General features: G+C 47.4%; 1 protein-coding gene across 1 annotated transcript in view; it reads left to right on the top strand.

The window, feature by feature from the left end:
- The first annotated feature begins 13,531 nt into the window (after positions 1-13,531).
- The window catches only part of RPS6KB2 (ribosomal protein S6 kinase B2), an 81,181-nt gene continuing 73,150 nt past the window's right edge, over positions 13,532-21,562 (top strand). The window contains exon 1 of the mRNA XM_069232926.1: positions 13,532-13,743. Coding sequence (XP_069089027.1) covers positions 13,684-13,743 — 60 coding nt within the window. The 5' untranslated portion in view covers positions 13,532-13,683. The remainder of the gene's footprint in view (positions 13,744-21,562) is intronic.

The raw sequence follows: 21,562 nt of genomic DNA, 5'->3' as shown, positions 1-21,562 counted from the left end.
AAGCAGGCCATGTGCTCTGCACCTGTCCTGAAAAGCCCTTGTTACTCTAAAAAATTCTATGTCCAAACTGATGCATCTGAATTAGGAGTAGGGGCAGTCCTATCACAACTTAATTCTGAGGGCCAGGATCAACCTGTTGCTTTTATTAGTAGAAGGTTGACCCCTAGAGAAAAGCGTTGGTCTGCCATTGAGAGGGAGGCCTTTGCTGTGGTCTGGGCTCTGAAGAAGTTGAGGCCATACCTGTTTGGCACTCACTTCATTGTTCAGACAGACCACAAACCTCTACTTTGGCTAAAACAAATGAAAGGTGAAAATCCAAAATTGTTGAGGTGGTCCATATCCCTACAGGGAATGGACTATACAGTGGAACATAGACCTGGGAGTAGCCACTCCAATGCAGATGGACTCTCCAGATATTTCCACTTAGACAATGAAGACTCATCAGGTAATGGCTAGTCTTATTGTCCTTCGTTTGGGGGGGGGTTGTGTAGGAAAGTACCATCTTGCCTGGCATGTTACCCCCATTTTTCACTGTATATATGTTGTTTTAGTTGTATGTGTCACTGGGACCCTGGTAACCCAGGGCCCCAGTGCTCATAAGTGTGCCTGTATGTGTTACCTGTGTAGTGACTAACTGTCTCACTGAGGCTCTGCTAATCAGAACCTCAGTGGTTATGCTCTCTCATTTCTTTCCAAATTGTCACTGACAGGCTAGTGACCATTTTTACCAATTTACATTGGCTTACTGGAACACCCCTATAATCCCCTAGTATATGGTACTGAGGTACCCAGGGTATTGGGGTTCCAGGAGATCCCTATGGGCTGCAGCATTTCTTTTGCCACCCATAGGGAGCTCTGACAATTCTTACACAGGCCTGCCACTGCAGCCTGAGTGAAATAACGTCCACGTTATTTCACAGCCATTTTACACTGCACTTAAGTAACTTATAAGTCACCTATATGTCTAACCTTTACCTGGTAAAGGTTAGGTGCAAAGTTACTTAGTGTGAGGGCACCCTGGCACTAGCCAAGGTGCCCCCACATTGTTCAGAGCCAATTCACTGAACTTTGTGAGTGCGGGGACACCATTACACGCGTGCACTACATATAGGTCACTACCTATATGTAGCTTCACCATGGTAACTCCGAATATGGCCATGTAACATGTCTATGATCATGGAATTGCCCCCTCTATGCCATCCTGGCATTGTTGGTACAATTCCATAATCCCAGTGGTCTGTAGCACAGACCCTGGTACTGCCAGACTGCCCTTCCTGGGGTTTCACTGCAGCTGCTGCTGCTGCCAACCCCTCAGACAGGCAGCTGCCCTCCTGGGGTCCAGCCAGGCCTGGCCCAGGATGGCAGAACAAAGAACTTCCTCTGAGAGAGGGTGTGACACCCTCTCCCTTTGGAAAATGGTGTGAAGGCAGGGGAGGAGTAGCCTCCCCCAGCCTCTGGAAATGCTTTGTTGGGCACAGAGGTGCCCAATTCTGCATAAACCAGTCTACACCGGTTCAGGGACCCCTTAGCCCCTGCTCTGGCGCGAAACTGGACAAAGGAAAGGGGAGTGACCACTCCCCTGACCTGCACCTCCCCTGGGAGGTGTCCAGAGCTCCTCCAGTGTGCTCCAGACCTCTGCCATCTTGGAAACAGAGGTGCTGCTGGCACACTGGACTGCTCTGAGTGGCCAGTGCCACCAGGTGACGTCAGAGACTCCTTGTGATAGGCTCCTTCAGGTGTTAGTAGCCTTTCCTCTCTCCTAGGTAGCCAAACCCTCTTTTCTGGCTATTTAGGGTCTCTGTCTCTGGGGAAACTTTAGATAACGAATGCATGAGCTCAGCCGAGTTCCTCTGCATCTCCCTCTTCACCTTCTGATAAGGAATCGACCGCTGACCGCGCTGGAAGCCTGCAAACCTGCAACATAGTAGCAAAGACGACTACTGCAACTCTGTAACGCTGATCCTGCCGCCTTCTCGACTGTTTTCCTGCTTGTGCATGCTGTGGGGGTAGTCTGCCTCCTCTCTGCACCAGAAGCTCCGAAGAAATCTCCCGTGGGTCGACGGAATCTTCCCCCTGCAACCGCAGGCACCAAAAAGCTGCATCTCCGGTCCCTTGGGTCTCCTCTCAGCACGACGAGCGAGGTCCCTCGAATCCAGCGACACCGTCCAAGTGACCCCCACAGTCCAGTGACTCTTCAGCCCAAGTTTGGTGGAGGTAAGTCCTTGCCTCACCTCGCTGGGCTGCATTGCTGGGAACCGCGACTTTGCAAGCTTCTCCGGCCCCTGTGCACTTCCGGCGGAAATCCTTCGTGCACAGCCAAGCCTGGGTCCACGGCACTCTAACCTGCATTGCACGACTTTCTAAGTTGGTCTCCGGCGACGTGGGACTCCTTTGTGCAACTTCGGCGAGCACCGTTTCACGCATCCTCGTAGTGCCTGTTTCTGGCACTTCTCCGGGTGCTACCTGCTTCAGTGAGGGCTCTTTGTCTTGCTCGACGTCCCCTCTCTCTGCAGGTCCAATTTGCGACCTCCTGGTCCCTCCTGGGCCCCAGCAGCGTCCAAAAACGCCAAACGCACGATTTGCGTGTAGCAAGGCTTGTTGGCGTCCATCCGGCGGGAAAACACTTCTGCACGACTCTCCAAGGCGTGGGGGATCCATCCTCCAAAGGGGAAGTCTCTAGCCCTTGTCGTTCCTGCAGTATTCACAGTTCTTCAGCCTAGTAAGAGCTTCTTTGCACCAACCGCTGGCATTTCTTGGGCATCTGCCCATCTCCGAGCTGCTTGTGACTTTTGGACTTGGTCCCCTTGTTCCACAGGTACCTTCAGACAGGAATCCATCGTTGTTGCATTGCTGATTTGTGTTTTCCTTGCATTCTCCCTCTAACACGACTATTTTGTCCTTAGGGGAACTTTGGTGCACTTTGCACTCACTTTTCAGGGTCTTGGGGTGGGTTATTTTGCTAACTCTCACTATTTTCTAATAGTCCCAGCGACCCTCTACAAGGTCACATAGGTTTGGGGTCCATTCGTGGTTCGCATTCCACTTCTGGAGTATATGGTTTGTGTTGCCCCTATCCCTATGTTTCCCCATTGCATCCTATTGTAACTATACATTGTTTGCACTGTTTTCTAAGACTATACTGCATATTTTTGCTATTGTGTATATATATCTTGTGTATATTTCCTATCCTCTCACTGAGGGTACACTCTAAGATACTTTGGCATATTGTCATAAAAATAAAGTACCTTTATTTTTAGTATAACTGTGTATTGTGTTTTCTTATGATATTGTGCATATGACACTAGGTGGTACTGTAGTAGCTTCACACGTCTCCTAGTTCAGCCTAAGCTGCTCTGCTAAGCTACCATTATCTATCAGCCTAAGCTGCTAGACACCCTATACACTAATAAGGGATAACTGGGCCTGGTGCAAGGTGCAAGTACCCCTTGGTACTCACTACAAGCCAGTCCAGCCTCCTACAGTCTTCTTCCCAGTTACTTTGTTAAAGCCCCAGATCCCGGACCTATAGCTAGCCTTGCTAAGGCATTTCCCCAGATACATCGCTGGCATGTGATGAACTGGTCTCCTTCCTAAATTGATGGCAAATAGAAATAGGGCATTAACACTCCACGCAAACTCACTGTCTGGTTTCCAGCTGCTGGTACAGACACTCAGATTTATTAAAGACCAGACCCAGGTAACTTACATTTTCACAGTTTGGATGGGTTTAGAATGCAAAATAAATTTTGGTTTAGCTGCAGGACATAACAAAGCTTTGGCTGATGTTATCTTTAAGTTTCAACCCTTCCATGAAGGCTGAAAACGATCTAAAAGGTGCTGCGGCGCTAAGAGGGTGCGCCCCATAAAGACGGGGTCATATGCGTGCAGCAGAGCTGGAATAGGACGCTGTCCAATCTGGGGCAAGTCTCTGCACATCTGAACCAATTCGCTCTCAAGGTGGTTGATGTATAGTGTGAGGAGGAAAGGTGTGAGAATGCAACCTTGCCTTACCCTAATGCGAACACAAAAAGACTCCGTGTATTCCTCTCCCAAGCCAAACCTCACTGAGGCGCTAGAGTCCCGCTATCTCTCTCCTCCTCTCTCCAAGGGTTTCTATAGTTTAAGAGAACAAACCACTGTATAGTTGTTCCTGACAGTTCCACCTCCACTATCTATCTAATTAATATGGCATTATCCACCATATCAAATGCGGTTGATAGGTCAAGCAATATGAGGGAGATGGGGGGGATGCAGGAATCTAGACCAACCCTAAGGCCATTCAATACGGAGACTAGCACAGTTTCTATTCCTAATCCCACTAAAATACCCATTTGTCAGTCATCAAGCAAATTAGGCAAGAAACATCTCCAGTCTTGGAGACAGCAGGTAACATGGAAATAGGCCTACAGACAGTTTACACTGCAGTGTCACAATTGGGCTTTTTTAAATGAGGCACGAGGAGCTGTGGTATCCCCGCAGGTTTCATAAAAAAAACAGTGGATGACCCTGAGTAATAGGTAGGCTCCGGATTGTGGTCAGACAGGAGAATTACCAGAAAAGCTTTAGCCCTCCGTCTACAAAGAAGGAGGTCGAGATGGCCAAGCAGTTCAATGCATGGAAGATGACCCACATGGGCTTGAAGGATGAGCGCTGAAACGTGGGACCAGAGCAGTCACCTCTCCCTCATCCAGAGGGTTTTCATGGTGCCTTTGTGAAGGAATACTGCTGAAGAGGAGACCTAATGCTGCACAATACTGGCTTGCAGACGGGGACAATTAGTAGAAGGGCAGGACGTTTCCTCATGTTTATCATAGCTCTCAAATGATCATTTGGTGCATAAAAATAGACCGACCACCTTAGGAAGAACAAAATTCCGTCAAAGGCCATCGCCATGTTGCTCCCACTGCAGCGACATTACCTGTATCATTCCAATGTCCCCATGAGGAGCCATTGCCGCAGCATGCAGCAAGAACCTACTTGCACATTCTTTGTTATTCCTTGGAGGAAGATTAGAGATGCAGCAGTGTGCTTTTGGCATTGACAAACTTGTAAGCCCAACACCCCTACTACAGAAGGAGAAGAAGGGCCTGGTGATTGGAGATGGGGACCCGGAATGCCCTTGCTGCTACTTCTGATAAACGCACGCACTCTGGTTGAGAGACCGACACTAACATAGGTTCCTTCTCTATCAAAACCTAAAGCAAAACACTACTGACTTTTCCTTCGCTTAGCTTCAAAATGGTGGTTGCATACGAATCCTACAAATTGTCTTAATGCTTGCTTGTTTGGGAAGTATTGGGGTGGGAGCCACAGGCTGTTGGGGTGCTAAGTGAGGGAGACGGGTGGTGGGGATGGGTAGGAGTTACTTTCCTTCTTTGTCATTTATGTGGATCACATGTCTCATAACGCACTCTTGACTGCAGTGTTGCTGCATTTACCCGCATATTCAGATTCAGTCTTTTCTGTCTCAATTCCATATAACTCTCTAAGAGCTTTGACACTCTCCATAAATGGTTGTCCAGTCAGTGCTTTTTCTTTGAAAAACAAAAAGTACATTTATTACACACACTACTAAGTACTATGCATATTGGCTTTGTGAAAGGCTCACCATAATAAAACCCAAATAATACACCATTATGTCACCATAAGAATTACCAGTTTAAATGCAGTCATTAACCCCTTTGCTTCCAGGGCTTTTCCCTCCTGTGCCAAGCCTTTTTTTTGCTATTTGGGTCAGTTTGCGTTTAGGCCCTCATAACTTTTTCTCCACATAAACTACCCATGCCCAATTTGTATCCTTTTTTACAACATCCTAGGGATTCCAGAGGTACCCAGACTTTGTGGGTTCCCCTGAAGGAGACCAAGAAATTAGCCAAAATACAGCAAACATTTCGTATTTTTCAAAAAAATGGGAAAAAAGGGCTGCAGAAGAAGGCTTGTGTTTTTTTCGCTGAAAATGGCATTAACAAAGGGTTTGAGGTGGTAAACTCACCATCTTCCCAGCTTTCAGGAACAGGCAGACCTGAATTAGAAAACCCCATTTTTCAACACAATTTCCACATTTTACTGGGACACACCCCATTTTTACTATTTTTTGTGCTTTCAGCCTCCTTAGAGTTAGTGACAGAAGTGGGTGAGAACCCAATGATGGATCCCAGACAGCTAAACATTTCTGAAAAGTAGAGAAAATTCTGAATTCAGCAAGGGGTCATTTGTGTAAATCCTACAAGTGTTTCCTACAGAAAAGAACAGCTGAAATAAAAGAATATTGAAATTGAGGTGAAAAAAACAGCCATTTTTCCCCACGTTTTACTCTGTAACTTTTTCCTGCGATGTCAGATTTTTTAAAGCAATATACCGTTAAATCTGCCGGACTCTTCTAGTTGCGGGGATATATAGGGCTTGTAGGTTCATCAAGAACCCTAGGTACCCAGATGGAAGAGAAGTTGGGATGGTGGAAGAGAAATAGGGATGAGAAGCAGTGATGATGGAAGAGAAGTAGGGATGAGAAGCAGGGCTGAGGGATGAGAAGTAGGGATGATTGATGAGAAGTAGGGATGATGGATGAGAAAGAGGGATGAAGGAAGAGAAGCAGGGATGATGGATGAGGAGTAGGGATGATGTATGACGGATGAGAAGTAGGGATGATGGATGAGAAGCAGAGATGAGAAGTAGGGATGAGGAGTGAGGAATGAGGATGTCCTAAAATGGATGCTGTACAGCAGTACTCCTCTGCATAGTTTACTTCATCTTCTGGCCACCAGGATTGTAACTGGACCCTCCAGGAACTGACAATCTGCAACTCCAGCGATGATTCTGCTGTGCAACATTGTTTCTCTAGCAACTGCAACATCTCCCTGGCTGGGCATCCTCTGAGGCGACATGTCTTCAGCCTGCACAAGAAGGAATCTCCCTTGCAATGAAGGAGTCACTCCCCTGAATCCGCAAGCACCAACTGCAACGATCACCGGCTGCGTGGATCCTCTCTCCTCTGGGACTGCGTGGATCCTACATGACAGGTGATGGTCTGGAGTGGTCCCATTGGTCCTCTCTACCAGCTGTCCAACTTGGGAGACAATAAGCTCTTGCCTTTCCTTACAGGACAGTACCCCAGTGCACCGCGATACTAGCAGCTACCAAGGCTTGTTTGTTCCTCCTCCAAGGGATCTTCAGGCTCCATGTAGCCCCCACCTCCAGCACTCTTCTCTGAAAAGCACAGCCTCCTGTCTGCTGCTCCAGCGACGTGGGACTCCTCTTCAGGTGTGCTGACTGGGCCTCACTGCGACTCCTGTGTCTGCTGCCTGTGAGTTGCCTGTGGGGGCTGCATCCTCGTCTTCTGACTCTCCTCACTGCTGAGGGTCACCTGGGACTCCCCTCTGTGGGTTGAGTCCCCCTGGGCCTTGCAGCTCCCCGGCAGCCCTGCAACTTTTCATCTGCGACTTTTGCCTTTGCCAAGTCTTGTTGGTGGTTTTCCAACAGCACTGACTAACTGCACCTGTACTTCCGTTGTGGGACATCCCCTCCCTCACTTCTGGAACTCTTCTCCTGCTCCAGTGCTGCACAGCTTACTCCTGGTCTCCACCGTTGACCTGGTCCTGCATCCCAGAAGGGTGGGTAGTGGCTTCTGCCCAAACTGGACACTCCAACTTGAATTGGTCCACTTCTTTTGCAGGTCCACTTCTGTCACGATCCACCTTTGGATTCTTCCAGTTTTGCTTGGGTCTTACACAGTCCTTTTCCAAAGTTTACCTGTGTGGTTGGGGGAAAACCAGGTACTTAACTCTTCTCCCCGGTCGCTGGGGTGCTCCCTGGTACTTACCTTTTGGGGCTCCTAGTTCCTCCAGCTCCCCTCTACAAATTCCACTTCCGTGGGTGGGGGACTGCCTTTTGCATTACACTTATTTAGTACATGGTTTAGTCTCCCCCATTGGGCCAACACTATGTTCTATTGTTTTTCTTTTTGCTATTGCTTTCTATGCTAATCACTGACTTCTAATGTGTATATAATAATGTGTTTACTCACCTCCAAGTGGAGTATTGCATATCCAGTATTTTAGTATTTGTGTTACTATAATAAAGTGCCTTTATTTTTGTAACACTGTGTGGTTATTTAATGTGTGTAAATGCTGGGTGACTATAGCGGACTTGCATAAGCTTTGCATGTCTCCTAGGCTGCTCATCCACAGCTACTTCGAGAAAGCCCTGGCTCCCTAGATAGGGTGACCACCCGTCCGTAAATTTCACGGACTGTCTGTAATTTCGCCCTGCTGTCCGTTGTCCGTGATGAAAGTTTTAACGGACGGCATTTGTCCGTAATTTGAGCCTTTCAGCTAAAGGGCAACGGAGGCAGGGCAAAATTACGGGCAGAGGAGTTTCCCCAGCTGGGCTGGAAGGCAGGGGCTCTCCTGTGCTCTGAGGGAGGGAGGGGCAGACAGATAAGAAAAGCCCTTCTTGCCAGGGGGTCTCCTTCCCTAAACACATGCAAATGTGGGCCACCTGTAAATCTGCAAATACAAAGGGGCTTGAAAACCTGCATTGACTTTACTAAAAGGAGCCACTTGAAGTTTTCTGGTGGCAAAGATATTTCTTTCAGAGAGGTATTGTAATGGTTTTCCAAGGTGAGCTGTGGAGTGTGTGGTTTTAATGGAGTGTTATAAAAAATGTTTTGCACTAGGTATAAACTGTATATTATTCAAATCTGTATTTGAGAAGCGCTTTTTTTTTTATTTAACCGAAATGTATTTGCGCATTTTGTAGCAGCCTTTATTATAATGTAATTGTATTTTTTACAGTTCTTTCTGGTACCTCGGTACCTCATAGTACTAACAAACATTGGCAAAGCCAGTTGGTCTCATCTACGAAAGAGTTATTGGCTTTGCTAATGTGTTTTAGCATTAGCCATGTTATACACCAGAGTAGCTGCTGTTCAGCATGGCTTAAAGCTAGTGGCATAGTGGTGTGGAGTGGAGTAGAGTAGCATAGGAGCAGTGGCGTAGAGCCCAGTGGTGCAAAGTACAGTGCAGTGGGGTACAGTGCAGTTGTTTAGAGTGCGTTAGCGTAGAGTGCAGTGGTTTAGAGTGCAGTGGCATGGGACAGAGTTGAGTGGCGTAGAGTGCAGTGGAGTAGAGTGGCATACAATAGAGTGGCAGAGAGAGCAGTAGTGTAGAGTGGTGCAGTGGCATAGATTGCAGAGTAGACTCACGTTGCAGGGAGTGCAGTGGCGTAGTGTAGAGTGGTGCAGAGTAGGGCAAAGAGCTGTAGAGTGGAGTGATGCAGAGTAGAGTGGCATAGAGTGCAGTGGCATAGAATGCAGTAGTACATAGTTCATTGGTGTATAGTACGGTGGTGGAGAGTGCAACACTGCAGAGTAGAGTGTCAGTGCAGTGATGTTTTGTGGAGTAGAGTGGCACAGAGCAGTGGCGTAGAGTACAGTGGTACAGAGTAGAGGGCAGTGGCGTGCAGTTGTTTAGAGTGCATTGGCGCAGAGTGCAGTGGCATGGGGTAGAGTTACATAGAGTGCAGTGGAGTAGAGTGGCATACAATAGAGTAGCAGAGAGTGCAGTAATGCAGAGTGGTGCAGTGTCATAGAGTGCAGAGTAGACTCATGTGGCATAGAGTGTAGTGGTTTAGAGTGGTGCAGAGTGGAGTATTGTAGAGTGGTGTAGAGTAGAGTATAGTGCCTAGAGTGCAGTGACATAGAGTAGAGTGGTGTAGAGTGCAGAGTTGCAGAGTAGAGTGCCAGTGCAGTGGTGTAGAGTGGTACAGAGAACAGTGGCATAGAGTACAGTGGTGCAGAGTAAAGGGCAGTGCAGTTGTTTAGAGTACACTGGTGTAGAGTGCAGTTGCATAGAGTGACATTGGGCAGAGTAGAGTGGCATAGAATGCAGTGGAATAGAGTATATTGGTGCAAAATGCAGTAGTACAGAGCAGAGTGGTGTAGAGTATAGTGGCGGCCAGAGCAGTGTTGCAGATTGTCAGCTTGCAGTGGTGTAGAGTGCATTGAACTAGAGTGCAGTGGTCAGAGTTTTATAGAGTACAGTGGCGTAGAATAGATTGTTTCAGAGTAGAGTGCAGTTGCATAGAGTGGAGAGGTGCAGGGTAGAGTGCAGTGGCATTAAGTAGATTATTTCACAGTAGAGTGAGGTGGTTTAGAGTGGAGAAGTGCAGGTTAGAGTGGAGTTGCATAAAGTGGCATAGATTGTGATGGCATAGAGTAAAGTAGTGTAGAGTGCCGTGGCATAGAGTGCAGAGGTGCAGAGTAGATTAGAATGATGTACAGTGTATTGATGTAGAGTGCAGGGGCATAGAGTCGAGTGTTACAGAGTAAAGTGCATTAGCATAGAGTGTATTAGCTTAGAGTGCAGTTGCGTACAGTGCAGCGTTGCAGAGTGGCAGAGAGTGGAGTTGTGCAGATTAGATTGGTGTTGCCTAGACTGGAGTGGTATGGCGTGCAGACGAGCAGAGCGCAGTGGTGTAGAGAGGCGTAAAGTGCAGTGGCTTAGAGAAGAGTAATACAGAGTAGAGTAGAGAGGCATAGTGTTAAGTAGCATAGAGAGCAGTGGCATAATGTGGAGTGGTTCCAAATGGAGAAGAGTGCAGTGGCATGGAGTGGCGTAAAGTGGAGTGATACAGAGTAGGGTGCAGTGGTGTGGAGTGGTGCAGAGCAGAGTGGAGTGGAGCATGCATGGTGTGGTAACACACTGCCATTACAGACAACACGTTTTTGATTGAAATGACCATTACATTTGCACAGATATACAGTTTTTCAAATCAAACTATATTGTGCAGAGACGATGATGTGTGGAAATTGCATCACCTAATGCAATGATTTGTTTTAATCATGTAAAGGTATTTGTTTTCAGCACAGTTCAGAATTAACAAAAATGTGCTTGATTTGTACTTCTAATTCTGATATCTTCTGAAGTCTATTTAAATGTTGTCATGTGATAGAAAAAACTCTTTCCTAACCCCAGTATCCAGCAAGATTGTCGCATAAATCCTCTCACTTTGAAGTCAGAGAAAGGAAAGTAAACACTAAGGCCCTCATTACGACCCTGGCGGGCGGCGGAGGCCGCCCGCCAGGATTCCGCCCTCCATAATACCGCTCCGCGGTCAGAAGACCGCGGAGGGTATTATGAGTTTTTCCCTGGGCTGGCGGGCGGTCTCCAAAAGACCGCCCGCCAGCCCAGGGAAAAACTCCTTTCCCACGAGGATGCCGGCTCGTAATCGAGCCGGCGGAGTGGGAAGGTGCGACGGGTGCCACTGCACCCGTCGCGTATTTCACTGTCTGCAAGGCAGACAGTGAAATACATTTTGGGGCCCTCTTACGGGGGCCCCTGCAGTGCCCATGCCGTTGGCATGGGCACTGCAGGGGCCCCCAGGGGCCCCGCGACTCCCCCTCCCGCCATCCGGTTCCCGGCGGGAGAACCGCCAGGAACTGGATGGCGGGAGGGGGAGTCGGAATCCCCAAGCCGGCGCAGCAAGCTGCGCCGGCTTGGAGGATTCCTTGGGGGCAGCGGGAAACCGGCGGGAGACTGCCGGTTTCCCTTCTCTGACCGCGGCTAAGCCGCCGCGGTCAGAATGCCCCGCGGGGCACCGCCGGCCTGTCGCCGGTGCTCCCGCGTGCCGCGGCCCTGGCGGTTACAAACCGCCAGGGTCGTAATGAGGGCCAAAGTTCCCACCGAAGACAGAGCCTGACATTTGACTTTGTTCTTTGAATGCACAGCAAATATGATAAGATAAGAACAAGATTTACAGGCCTGTTTACAGAAAGGGAGCACTCAGCAGGATACTGTAAATAAGGTTTTGGCAAGTGAAGGGAGGAATTCAAGCTGCATAGCCTAAAACAAATAAAGCCAGCAAATTGAAAGCAACAAATTGTGAGTTACAAACCACAAGGCCAATGGCAAACAACGGGCAGAATGCATTCACAAGGAAGCACTATGAATTTACTTAAAGTGGCAGCTGTGGGATACTTTGTGGGGAAAGTCCAGTATTTTAGTCCATATCTTGCAGAGGTTTGGTACATCAATCACCCAGGCAGTGTGACTAGAAGACCTGGAGTGGTTTCCATGTTGCAGGATAGGTCTGTACACCCATTCCATCAGTTTGCCACCATTTCCTATGGTACAGAGCTTCTGGCACACCTCTTGTAGGGTTAGTGCTAGGTAGCAGACATGAAATAGGGCACTTAATGATTATTTAAGGTGGTTGTAAGTAAGGAGTTGACCGGAGAAAGTCCATGGGCGGTTGGGGTAAGCCAGATGTTTTTGTTCAATTTGTCTAAACTAGCATAAGGTTAATTACCTTAACGTTTCCCAAACTGTTTGCCAGGGGTTTTGAAATGTTCAGAAACATAATCAAAATTTTGCTCTTACTTTCTCTTCAGGAAAGATCGGGTAGATTTGGGTAGGGGTGATGGCCTTGCTGTGAAGGGCATTCATTTACTACTGAACAAGGACGTAATGTGAAGCCTGAATGTAGCACACAAGGAGGCAATCACAAAAGGTCCACAGTGAATAAATAGTGCTATGTTAAAAAAGAGTAAATAAATGCACTGACAACATAGTGAGGCATGGCCTCTCTTGCGTGTGTCTTTAAAACGGACGTTTGTTCTTGAAATTTTGTTCTGAATTTTGACCCTTTGTCCTGAATTTTTGTCCTGAATTTTGACCCTTTGTCCTGAATTTTTTACAGTCCTGTCCAGAATTTGCCTCAGTGCCAGGTGGTCACCCTATCCCTAGACACTAACTGCACCTCACTAATAGGGGATACCTGAACCAGATATAAGGTGATAACACCATAGGTTCTCAACACACACTAAGCCAGCTTTCTACAAATGGGGTGTTAAAATTGTCACCGGCAAGTAAAAAAATAAATAAAAGCAATTTAATGCGAATAATTGGAGCCAAGTGAGAGGAACGCTGCTGTTTGCATGGCCTTAATGTACACTGCTCTATTACCTCATTAGTACAGCCACCGAACAGGCCCCTTTCGTTATGGGAGGCTGATAGTTATGACGTTATTCCCTTGACGTCATTGAAGGTTGCCCATGCTTAGTCATCCAATTGTATTTCTATCCTGGGCTCTGACAGTGATGACGTTATGTTTTGACGTCATTGCCCACGCTTAGTCATCCAATTTTGGATTCTAAGCTTGGGCCCGGGTCGAACAGTCCTCCCCCACTTCCGGTATAGCTGACGTACTTTTGACGAGTGAGTTCATAAGTACACGTCACGGTAGAACCTCGACACAAGTTTGGGTGGTCAGCTGTTGCGCAGGCGCACAACTTGCCGTCATTCACTTTCTGCGGCTTCTGTGACGTCTCTCGCTGGACGGGTCAGCAAATACTGGCGGAAGCAGCTTCTTTCGAAGTACCGCGCACGCGTCAAACCTGATGGGCCCTGTATGACATCTCTCGCAGGATGGGTCAGGCAGTACTGGCGGAAGCGGCTTCCTCCGAAGTGGCGCGTAGGTACCCAGCCTGTAGCCATTTGTTCATGGGACGTGTATGACGTCCCACGCACTGAAAGTCAGGCAGGACAGGCGGAAGCTGCTGCTTCCAGCGGCGCGCAGGCGCACCGAGCGGTCCCACCGGAGAGCTCCGCGGTCCCGCAGGTGACGCTGGTCCCAGGAGCGCGGCGGAGGGTCCGGATCTGCGGGGAGGACGGGGCGGACACGGCCATGGCCGGGGTCTTCGATCTGGACCTGGAGACGGAGGGGGTCAGCGAGTCGGAGGATCTGGTCAGTGGACCCCAGGGCGTGGGTGCCCGGGCATTAACACCCGGGCATTAACAAAACACCCGGAAGTGGAAAACAGGGCATTAATCTCCATAACACACCCGGACGGTCATAGGTACAACCAGGGCATTAACCGAGATAGCAGACATGCATAAATGAAGAGAACCATGCCAGGACTTTAACAGATAAAATAACTTTCTATTAGTTTATGTATTCATTTTATCTATTTATTTGCTTAATACATAGGCACGAATGGAATTTTAATTCGGGGATTATCAGAATAAATATCCGAGACGCTTCGAATGTGTTGATAGAATCTACCAGGGCTTTAATTTATAGTTTAGATTGTTAATGCACACAGTGTCAGGATATCACTGAAATTATTACTGGGCATGCAAAGAAACAACTAGGGGTGCAAATACATTTAGCACTCTGGCATTAATTCAATGAATAGGCAGCAGTGGAAGATCCATTCAACCGACAGTAATAAAGATCAGATCTACTAGGAGTCCCTGGCTCAGCTGTGCTCAACCTGTGCTCCGCAGATCCTCGGGGTGTCCAACAACTATTCAGGGGGTCTGCTGACCCATATGGCCACTGACTTTTATCTTTTGACTGTAACCCTAAGCATTTGGCTTAAATAACTTTACAAGGCTGGTTTCTCATACAAGGAATAGTTTCATCAAGTAACAGCACTTATTTGAAGTTTACTTCGTTGCCTCCACAGTGTATTTGATATACGTATTAAAATTAATAAAAGTGCATGTTAAAAAAAAAACAAAAAAAACGAATCCTTTAAGACAGAAGCTCATTGCTAGTTCAGGACGGATCATGTGTGACTGTGCATACTCTTTCTTCACATTCAAACACTTGTTGACCTAAATGAACTAGCAATCAGTTTCTTACTAAAAAATACTTTGAATTGCTTAAAAGTTTCCAGACAACCATATGCACCAGAGAGCCAGTGTTGTGGTTGCTCATGGATCAATATATGTATATACCGGTACACTGCCCAAAAGGCGCTGCCAGTATGGATGTTCTCCCATCCGCTGCTGTACATGGTGAGGCACCTACAGACTCCAAGCACCTCCAGTGGCATTTCTGCACTTTTCAGCAGCACCCTGTACTTCCACAGGCAGAGCACCATTTACCATAGGCAACATGCAGTTTGGCTTAACAAACCCCAGGTGTCCTAGCTTTTATGTAATCACTGCCTTTGACACATCTTGACAAAAAGACCCTGCGTGCTCTCCAGCTTTGTCCATACCAAGATCGATTGCTGCGCAGTGTCTGTCCGAGGCAAGTGCCAATCAATGTAATACCTTTCTCACCACTTCTGCGGAGAGCTCTGATTAATGTTCAGTGAATAGCCAGATTATGCTCCAGGGTTGGCAATATGATGCAGCAAGAAAATGCATATTATGTTATGTAATGTGGCATACTTTGTGGCAGTGTGATTTCACTGTTTTGTCATTTTAACATGCACTACTTTCTGGACAAATGTTTTACCTCTTTGTACCAGTTCAACACGTGACTACAGCAATTAGCAAATAAAAGGCAAACGGGTTTGGCCACTGCCTCTTAGTAATGTTTGATCTAGAAACAGTTTTTTTTCTTCTGAAATCTGCATATTATATGGCAGAAGATTATATGGCAAGTGTGGTTGTGACAGCTTCGCCTATAAGAGTTGTCAATAATGTTTAGCAAGGTTTAGGGTATTTTATTAAGTCCTTGCATGTTACTTCATGTTTCTTGCAGCCTCTTTTTCCACTCCAGTATTGGGATGGTTACCTTACACAGTACCCAGTAACCAGAAACGTTCTGGATGTGTCCTGCTTGCTCCTTCTTGAGAATTTCCTCAGGAGTCTTGTAGGAATAGAAGGCAATGAGTCAGGGCATCCTGAAGGGACAGCAGCCTTCTCCCCTTGCTTAGAACAGTAAGGCCCTGGTTCCATCCTCTCTGTTCCTTGCCTACTCCAGTGGCCCGAAGGAATAGTAGTGAAGGAGTTAGAACTTCCTCCATGCTCAACTACCTTCTCATCAGCTGGTGGCAAGCTCAAGGGTATCTCTATTTTTGTGAATTCTCTTTGCCTCACCCCCTCTCCCATTGGTTGGTTCCCTTTTGTTCTTGTCTATCGGTGTGGAAACCCTTTGCTATTAGCCCCACCGGAAGAGAGGCTACCCTTGCCACACCCAGACTTTTATATAGACTCTTCAGTGGTGGTACTAGGCCAGTGTCTGCGCTGGCCTCTCTTCTGCGACTCATTATGGCTTCTGCCTCCTCTTGTCGTCCTGATGAGCCCCACCAGGAGGCTGGGTAAGTCCAATAGCCAAGGTAGGGTTTGAGCTGCTTCCTTGTACCACCCATGTTAACTACCAGGGGAGCCAGCAGTAGTGGTACCAAGATCATCATCGTGCGGGATCAATCAATGGTTACAGTTCCCTGCAGTGGTAGAGACTATGACCCCAGAGTTTGTACTAGGAGGCGTGGCCTGCATGCAAGCCGGAGCTTGAAGCGCTCAGGAGCTAGTTCCCAGCCCTTCTAAAAACACTGTCATTTCTGCCAGGGAACCAGAATGGACGAGGCTGGTAACAGCAATTCTCCTGTGACACCTCCAGGAAAACTTCCTGTTGTGCTTACTTGGGACTGTAGCTTCATGGGGCATTTTAGAATATCTCATCACTGGAGTGTTGTCAGTAGACTCTTAGTACAAGTGGTAAATCCATAATTATGCAGAAAACTCTGCAGCGGTTAAGTGTCCGCATTCCTGTGGCCCTGAGGATGATCCCCATTCTCCTAATAACAAAGCCTAGTAGTGCATGACCTAGCGTAATCGTATAGAACCTTTTGCAGAAGACTAGTGTCACCGACCTGTGCAAGAAATATTTGTAGTCGGCCAGAATTTAAAAATGTTAAAATGAGGTGCGCATTGTCCCAGGGGCATTGCACCAGGGTATTTTGACCCTTCATTTGACACTTCTAAATGTTGGAAGGTAACTGGCCTCAATTTTGTTGCACCTGGACTTTAATGATGAATATTTGTGCATGTCCAGAAGTCTGAACCTTTCCTATGTGCCACACGTTTCAAGGTGTTACAGAGTTTGTGAATAGGCAAAGCACTCTCAAAAAACAATCATAAGTGTAGTTAAATATTTTTTGTATTAGTGAATACATTCCACGGTTTCTCTCCCTTCAAGTGTCCTTTTAGGATGGCCAAAATAAATAAAAAAAATCACACGTATAGCCCATATTTTCTTAGTTCCTAATTGATTTAATATTCAGAAGAAATACAACTTAATTCAGTCCTGCCAAAGCATTTTGTTCCAGCAGGAACTTTTTCAAAGCCAAATCTATTTGTTGATAATCTTTGCGAACTTCAAGCAAGGGTCAGCATCACACAATTTATCCTTCTGATCCACCTGTAGTGTTCATACATGCCAGGGACATGTATCGGGTTACTGATTTGTGAAGCAAACATATGGCACTCAGCATGTTGTCTATAAATTCATATTTCTGTTGACTGGTAGCTGTGAGGACCCGTTGTTTAGCAGAGTGGCCCAGACCGCTGGGTACTAGTGCATTGGTTAAAAAAAATTTTGAAGGCTCATATTTTGACTCTTTGATCTGGGAGTTTCGAGTTCAAGCAGTCAAGTCTTGATCTCAGCGGTGAGTATTGCTAAAGACGTTCAGGAAGGTGAACTTTCCCCTCCATTAGTACAGCTGTGTAATCAATCACTGGAGTCGGGGGTGGTGCCATCCACATGGAAGATGCCACCCCCATCCCCTCTCCTAAAGAAACCAGAGGCAGACCCACTGGCACTGAGTAATTATGGACCCATATCGCTTCTTCTTTTCCTGTGAAAATAGTATAGTGATCTGTAAGCCAGAATTATCTAATTATCTGGAATCTCACTCCCGCCTTGAGGATGAGCTATTCGGGTTCCAACCTGGGCATGGTACGGAGTCAGCCCCACTGTGGATGAGTTGCAAATGAGACGAGACGGTGGTCAGTCATCAGTCCTCATTACGTTGGACTTGTCGGCTGCTCTTGATGCAGCTCAGCACTCAGTCCTCTTGACCAGATTAGCCTCAGCCGGAGTGAGGGGCTCCGCGCTGAAGCGGATGGAGTCCTACCTGTCGGGTCGGTGCCAAGCAATCGCCTTTTCCCCTTTTAATTCTGAATTTAAAAAGTTGCGATAGAGAGTCCTGCAGGGGTCTGCAGTCAGTCCAGTCTTATTCAATGGTGATATGAGACCTCTTCTCACCCACATCAAGAAGTATAACATCAGTCTAGTCAACTGTGCGGACGACGCTCAATTGATTATCTTTTTTCAACAACCAGGAGGAAAGTATGACTGACTTTCAGAATGGTATGCTAGAAGTTGCTAATTGGATGAGTGCAAACTCATTAAAACTTAATGGGGATGAAACTGAATGCCTATGCTGTACAGCTAGTAGAATTCCTATGACACTTTCCCATAACTTGTGGCTTCTCATCAGGAGTGGAACTGCAGCAGTCGGCCACGGTACGCAACCTGGGGGTGGTCTTCATTGACAAGTTGTCTTTGGAAAATCATGTTACTAAAGTTGCAGGCACTTGCTTTGCACTCCTTTGTGTTTTGAGAAAGGTGTTGCCTCTTCTGTCTTCTCAAGCCAAACCCTTGCTGGTGCGGAGTGTTATACTCAGTCGATTAGACCAGACTACTGTAATGCTCTGCTTCTTGGAGCCCCTGGATTTTTGGTGAGGAGGCTGTACAGAGTGCAAGTAGAAGCAGCTAAACTGGCACTGAATAGACCCTGGAAGTCTTCAGCATCTGTTGCTCTAAAAGAATTGAATTACCTCTCTTTGAAACAGAGAATCCCCATCAAATCCATGTCTATAGTGTTTAAGGCACTACATGGAAAAGATCCTGTGCCTCTGCAGCAGACTAAAGAGATACATGCCAGGGAGACATCTTCATTCCAGCTCCACAGACCTGGTTTTCACTGAATAGACCCTGAAGGTCTTTAGCATTTATTAATCTAAAAGGGTTACACTGGCTCCCTTTGACACAGAGAATCCCCATCAAATCCATGTCTATAGTGTTTAAGGCAATAAACGGAAAAAGTCCTGTGTCTCTGCAGCAGAGACTAAAGAGATACATGCCAGGGAGACATCTTCATTCCAGCTCCACAGACCTGGTTTGCATAAGTACATTTAGATGGTCTAGGCAAGGAGGGTGTTCCTTCACTCTGAGAGCAGCTCAGCTGTGGATTGAGGTTCCTCCTCTCTTAAGGGCCTCATCTGGGATGTTGTCCTTCAGGAAAGCCTTGAAGGCCTGGCTCTTTAAGAAATAATTTATTCAGTTGAACTTTTCTTATGGAATTCTCAGGTGGATGGTACCTTGCTGTTTGCTTAGCTCCAGGATACCAAATTGGGGACGGCTGTGCTCTATAAATGTCTTAAATAAATAAATGCAGTATGACACAATCTGTTAACTCGCATGTCCAGCCAGAGCCATAGTTTAGAAAATATATAGATCTTCATTAATGCTAGAGAGTAATAGTTTAGTAAAAAATATGTCGTGCAAAGCTAATTTCACTCATATCGATTTATTTGTTTCGAGCCTGACAACAGTGACTTACAAATAACCAGTTGTAGGAAGTTGGCTCTGTATGTGCTATTTCAAAGTAAGGAATAGCATGCACAGAGTCCAAGGGTTCCCCTTAGAGGTAAAATAGTGGTAAAAATAGATAATACTAATGCTCTATTTTGTGGTAGTGTGGTCGAGCAGTAGGCTTATCCAAGGAGTAGTGTTAAGCATTTGTTGTACATACACAAGACAATAAATGAGGTACACACACTCAGAGACAAATCCAGCAAATAGGTTTTTATATAGAAAAATATCTTTTCTTAGTTTATTTTAAGAACCACAGGTTCAAATTCTACATGTAATATCTCATTCGAAAGGTATTGCAGGTAAGTACTTTAGGAACTTCAAATCATCAAAATTGCATGTATACTTTTCAAGTTATTGACAAATAGCTGTTTTAAAAGTGGACACAGTGCAATTTTCACAGTTCCTGGGGGAGGTAAGTTTTTGTTAGTTTTACCAGGTAAGTAGGACACTTACAGGGTTCAGTTCTTGGTCCAAGGTAGCCCACCGTTGGGGGTTCAGAGCAACCCCAAAGTCACCACACCAGCAGCTCAGGGCCGGTCAGGTGCAGAGTTCAAAGTGGTGCCCAAAACACATAGGCTAGAATGGAGAGAAGGGGGTGCCCCGGTTCCGGTCTGCTTGCAGGTAAGTACCCGCGTCTTCGGAGGGCAGACCAGGGGGGTTTTGTAGGGCACCGGGGGGGACACAAGTCCACACAGAAATTTCACCCTCAGCAGCGCGGGGGCGGCCGGGTGCAGTGTAGAAACAAGCGTCGGGTTTTCAATGTTAGTCTATGAGAGATCTCGGGATCTCTTCAGCGCTGCAGGCAGGCAAGGGGGGGATTCCTCGGGGAAACCTCCACTTGGGCAAGGGAGAGGGACTCCTGGGGGTCACTTCTCCAGTGAAAGTCCGGTCCTTCAGGTCCTGGGGGCTGCGGGTGCAGGGTCTCTCCCAGGCGTCGGGACTTTAGGTTCAAAGAGTCGCGGTCAGGGGAAGCCTCGGGATTCCCTCTGCAGGCGGCGCGGTGGGGGCTCAGGGGGGACAGGTTTTGGTACTCACAGTATCAGAGTAGTCCTGGGGTCCCTCCTGAGGTGTTGGATCGCCACCAGCCGAGTCGGGGTCGCCGGGTGCAGGGTTGCAAGTTTCACGCTTCTTGCGGGGAGCTTGCAGGGTTCTTTAAAGCTGCTGGAAACAAAGTTGCAGCTTTTCTTGGAGCAGGTCCGCTGTCCTCGGGAGTTTCTTGTCTTTTCGAAGCAGGGGCAGTCCTCAGAGGATGTCGAGGTCGCTGGTCCCTTTGGAAGGCGTCGCTGGAGCAGGATCTTTGGAAGGCAGGAGACAGGCCGGTGAGTTTCTGGAGCCAAGGCAGTTGTCGTCTTCTGGTCTTCCGCTGCAGGGGTTTTCAGCTAGGCAGTCCTTCTTCTTGTAGTTGCAGGAATCTAATTTTCTAGGGTTCAGGGTAGCCCTTAAATACTAAATTTAAGGGCGTGTTTAGGTCTGGGGGGTTAGTAGCCAATGGCTACTAGCCCTGAGGGTGGGTACACCCTTTTTGTGCCTCCTCCCAAGGGGAGGGGGTCACAATCCTAACCCTATTGGGGGAATCCTCCATCTGCAAGATGGAGGATTTCTAAAAGTTAGAGTCACCTCAGCTCAGGACACCTTAGGGGCTGTCCTGACTGGCCAGTGACTCCTCCTTGTTATTCTCATTATTTTCTCCGGCCTTGCCGCCAAAAGTGGGGCCTGGCCGGAGGGGGCGGGCAACTCCACTAGCTGGAGTGTCCTGCTGGGTTGGCACAAAGGAGGTGAGCCTTTGAGGCTCACCGCCAGGTGTGACAATTCCTGCCTGGGGGAGGTGTTAGCATCTCCACCCAGTGCAGGCTTTGTTACTGGCCTCAGAGTGACAAAGGCACTCTCCCCATGGGGCCAGCAACATGTCTCGGTTTGGGGCAGGCTGCTAAAACTAGTCAGCCTACACAGATAGTCGGTTAAGTTTCAGGGGGCACCTCTAAGGTGCCCTCTGGGGTGTATTTTACAATAAAATGTACACTGGCATCAGTGTGCATTTATTGTGCTGAGAAGTTTGATACCAAACTTCCCAGTTTTCAGTGTAGCCATTATGGTGCTGTGGAGTTCGTGTTTGACAGACTCCCAGACCATATACTCTTATGGCTACCCTGCACTTACAATG

Source organism: Pleurodeles waltl, chromosome 4_2, assembly GCF_031143425.1.
Source record: "Pleurodeles waltl isolate 20211129_DDA chromosome 4_2, aPleWal1.hap1.20221129, whole genome shotgun sequence".
NCBI classification, from domain to species: domain Eukaryota; kingdom Metazoa; phylum Chordata; class Amphibia; order Caudata; family Salamandridae; genus Pleurodeles; species Pleurodeles waltl.
Note: the sequence above shows the minus strand (reverse complement) of the source record. Positions and strands in the feature narration are given on the sequence as shown.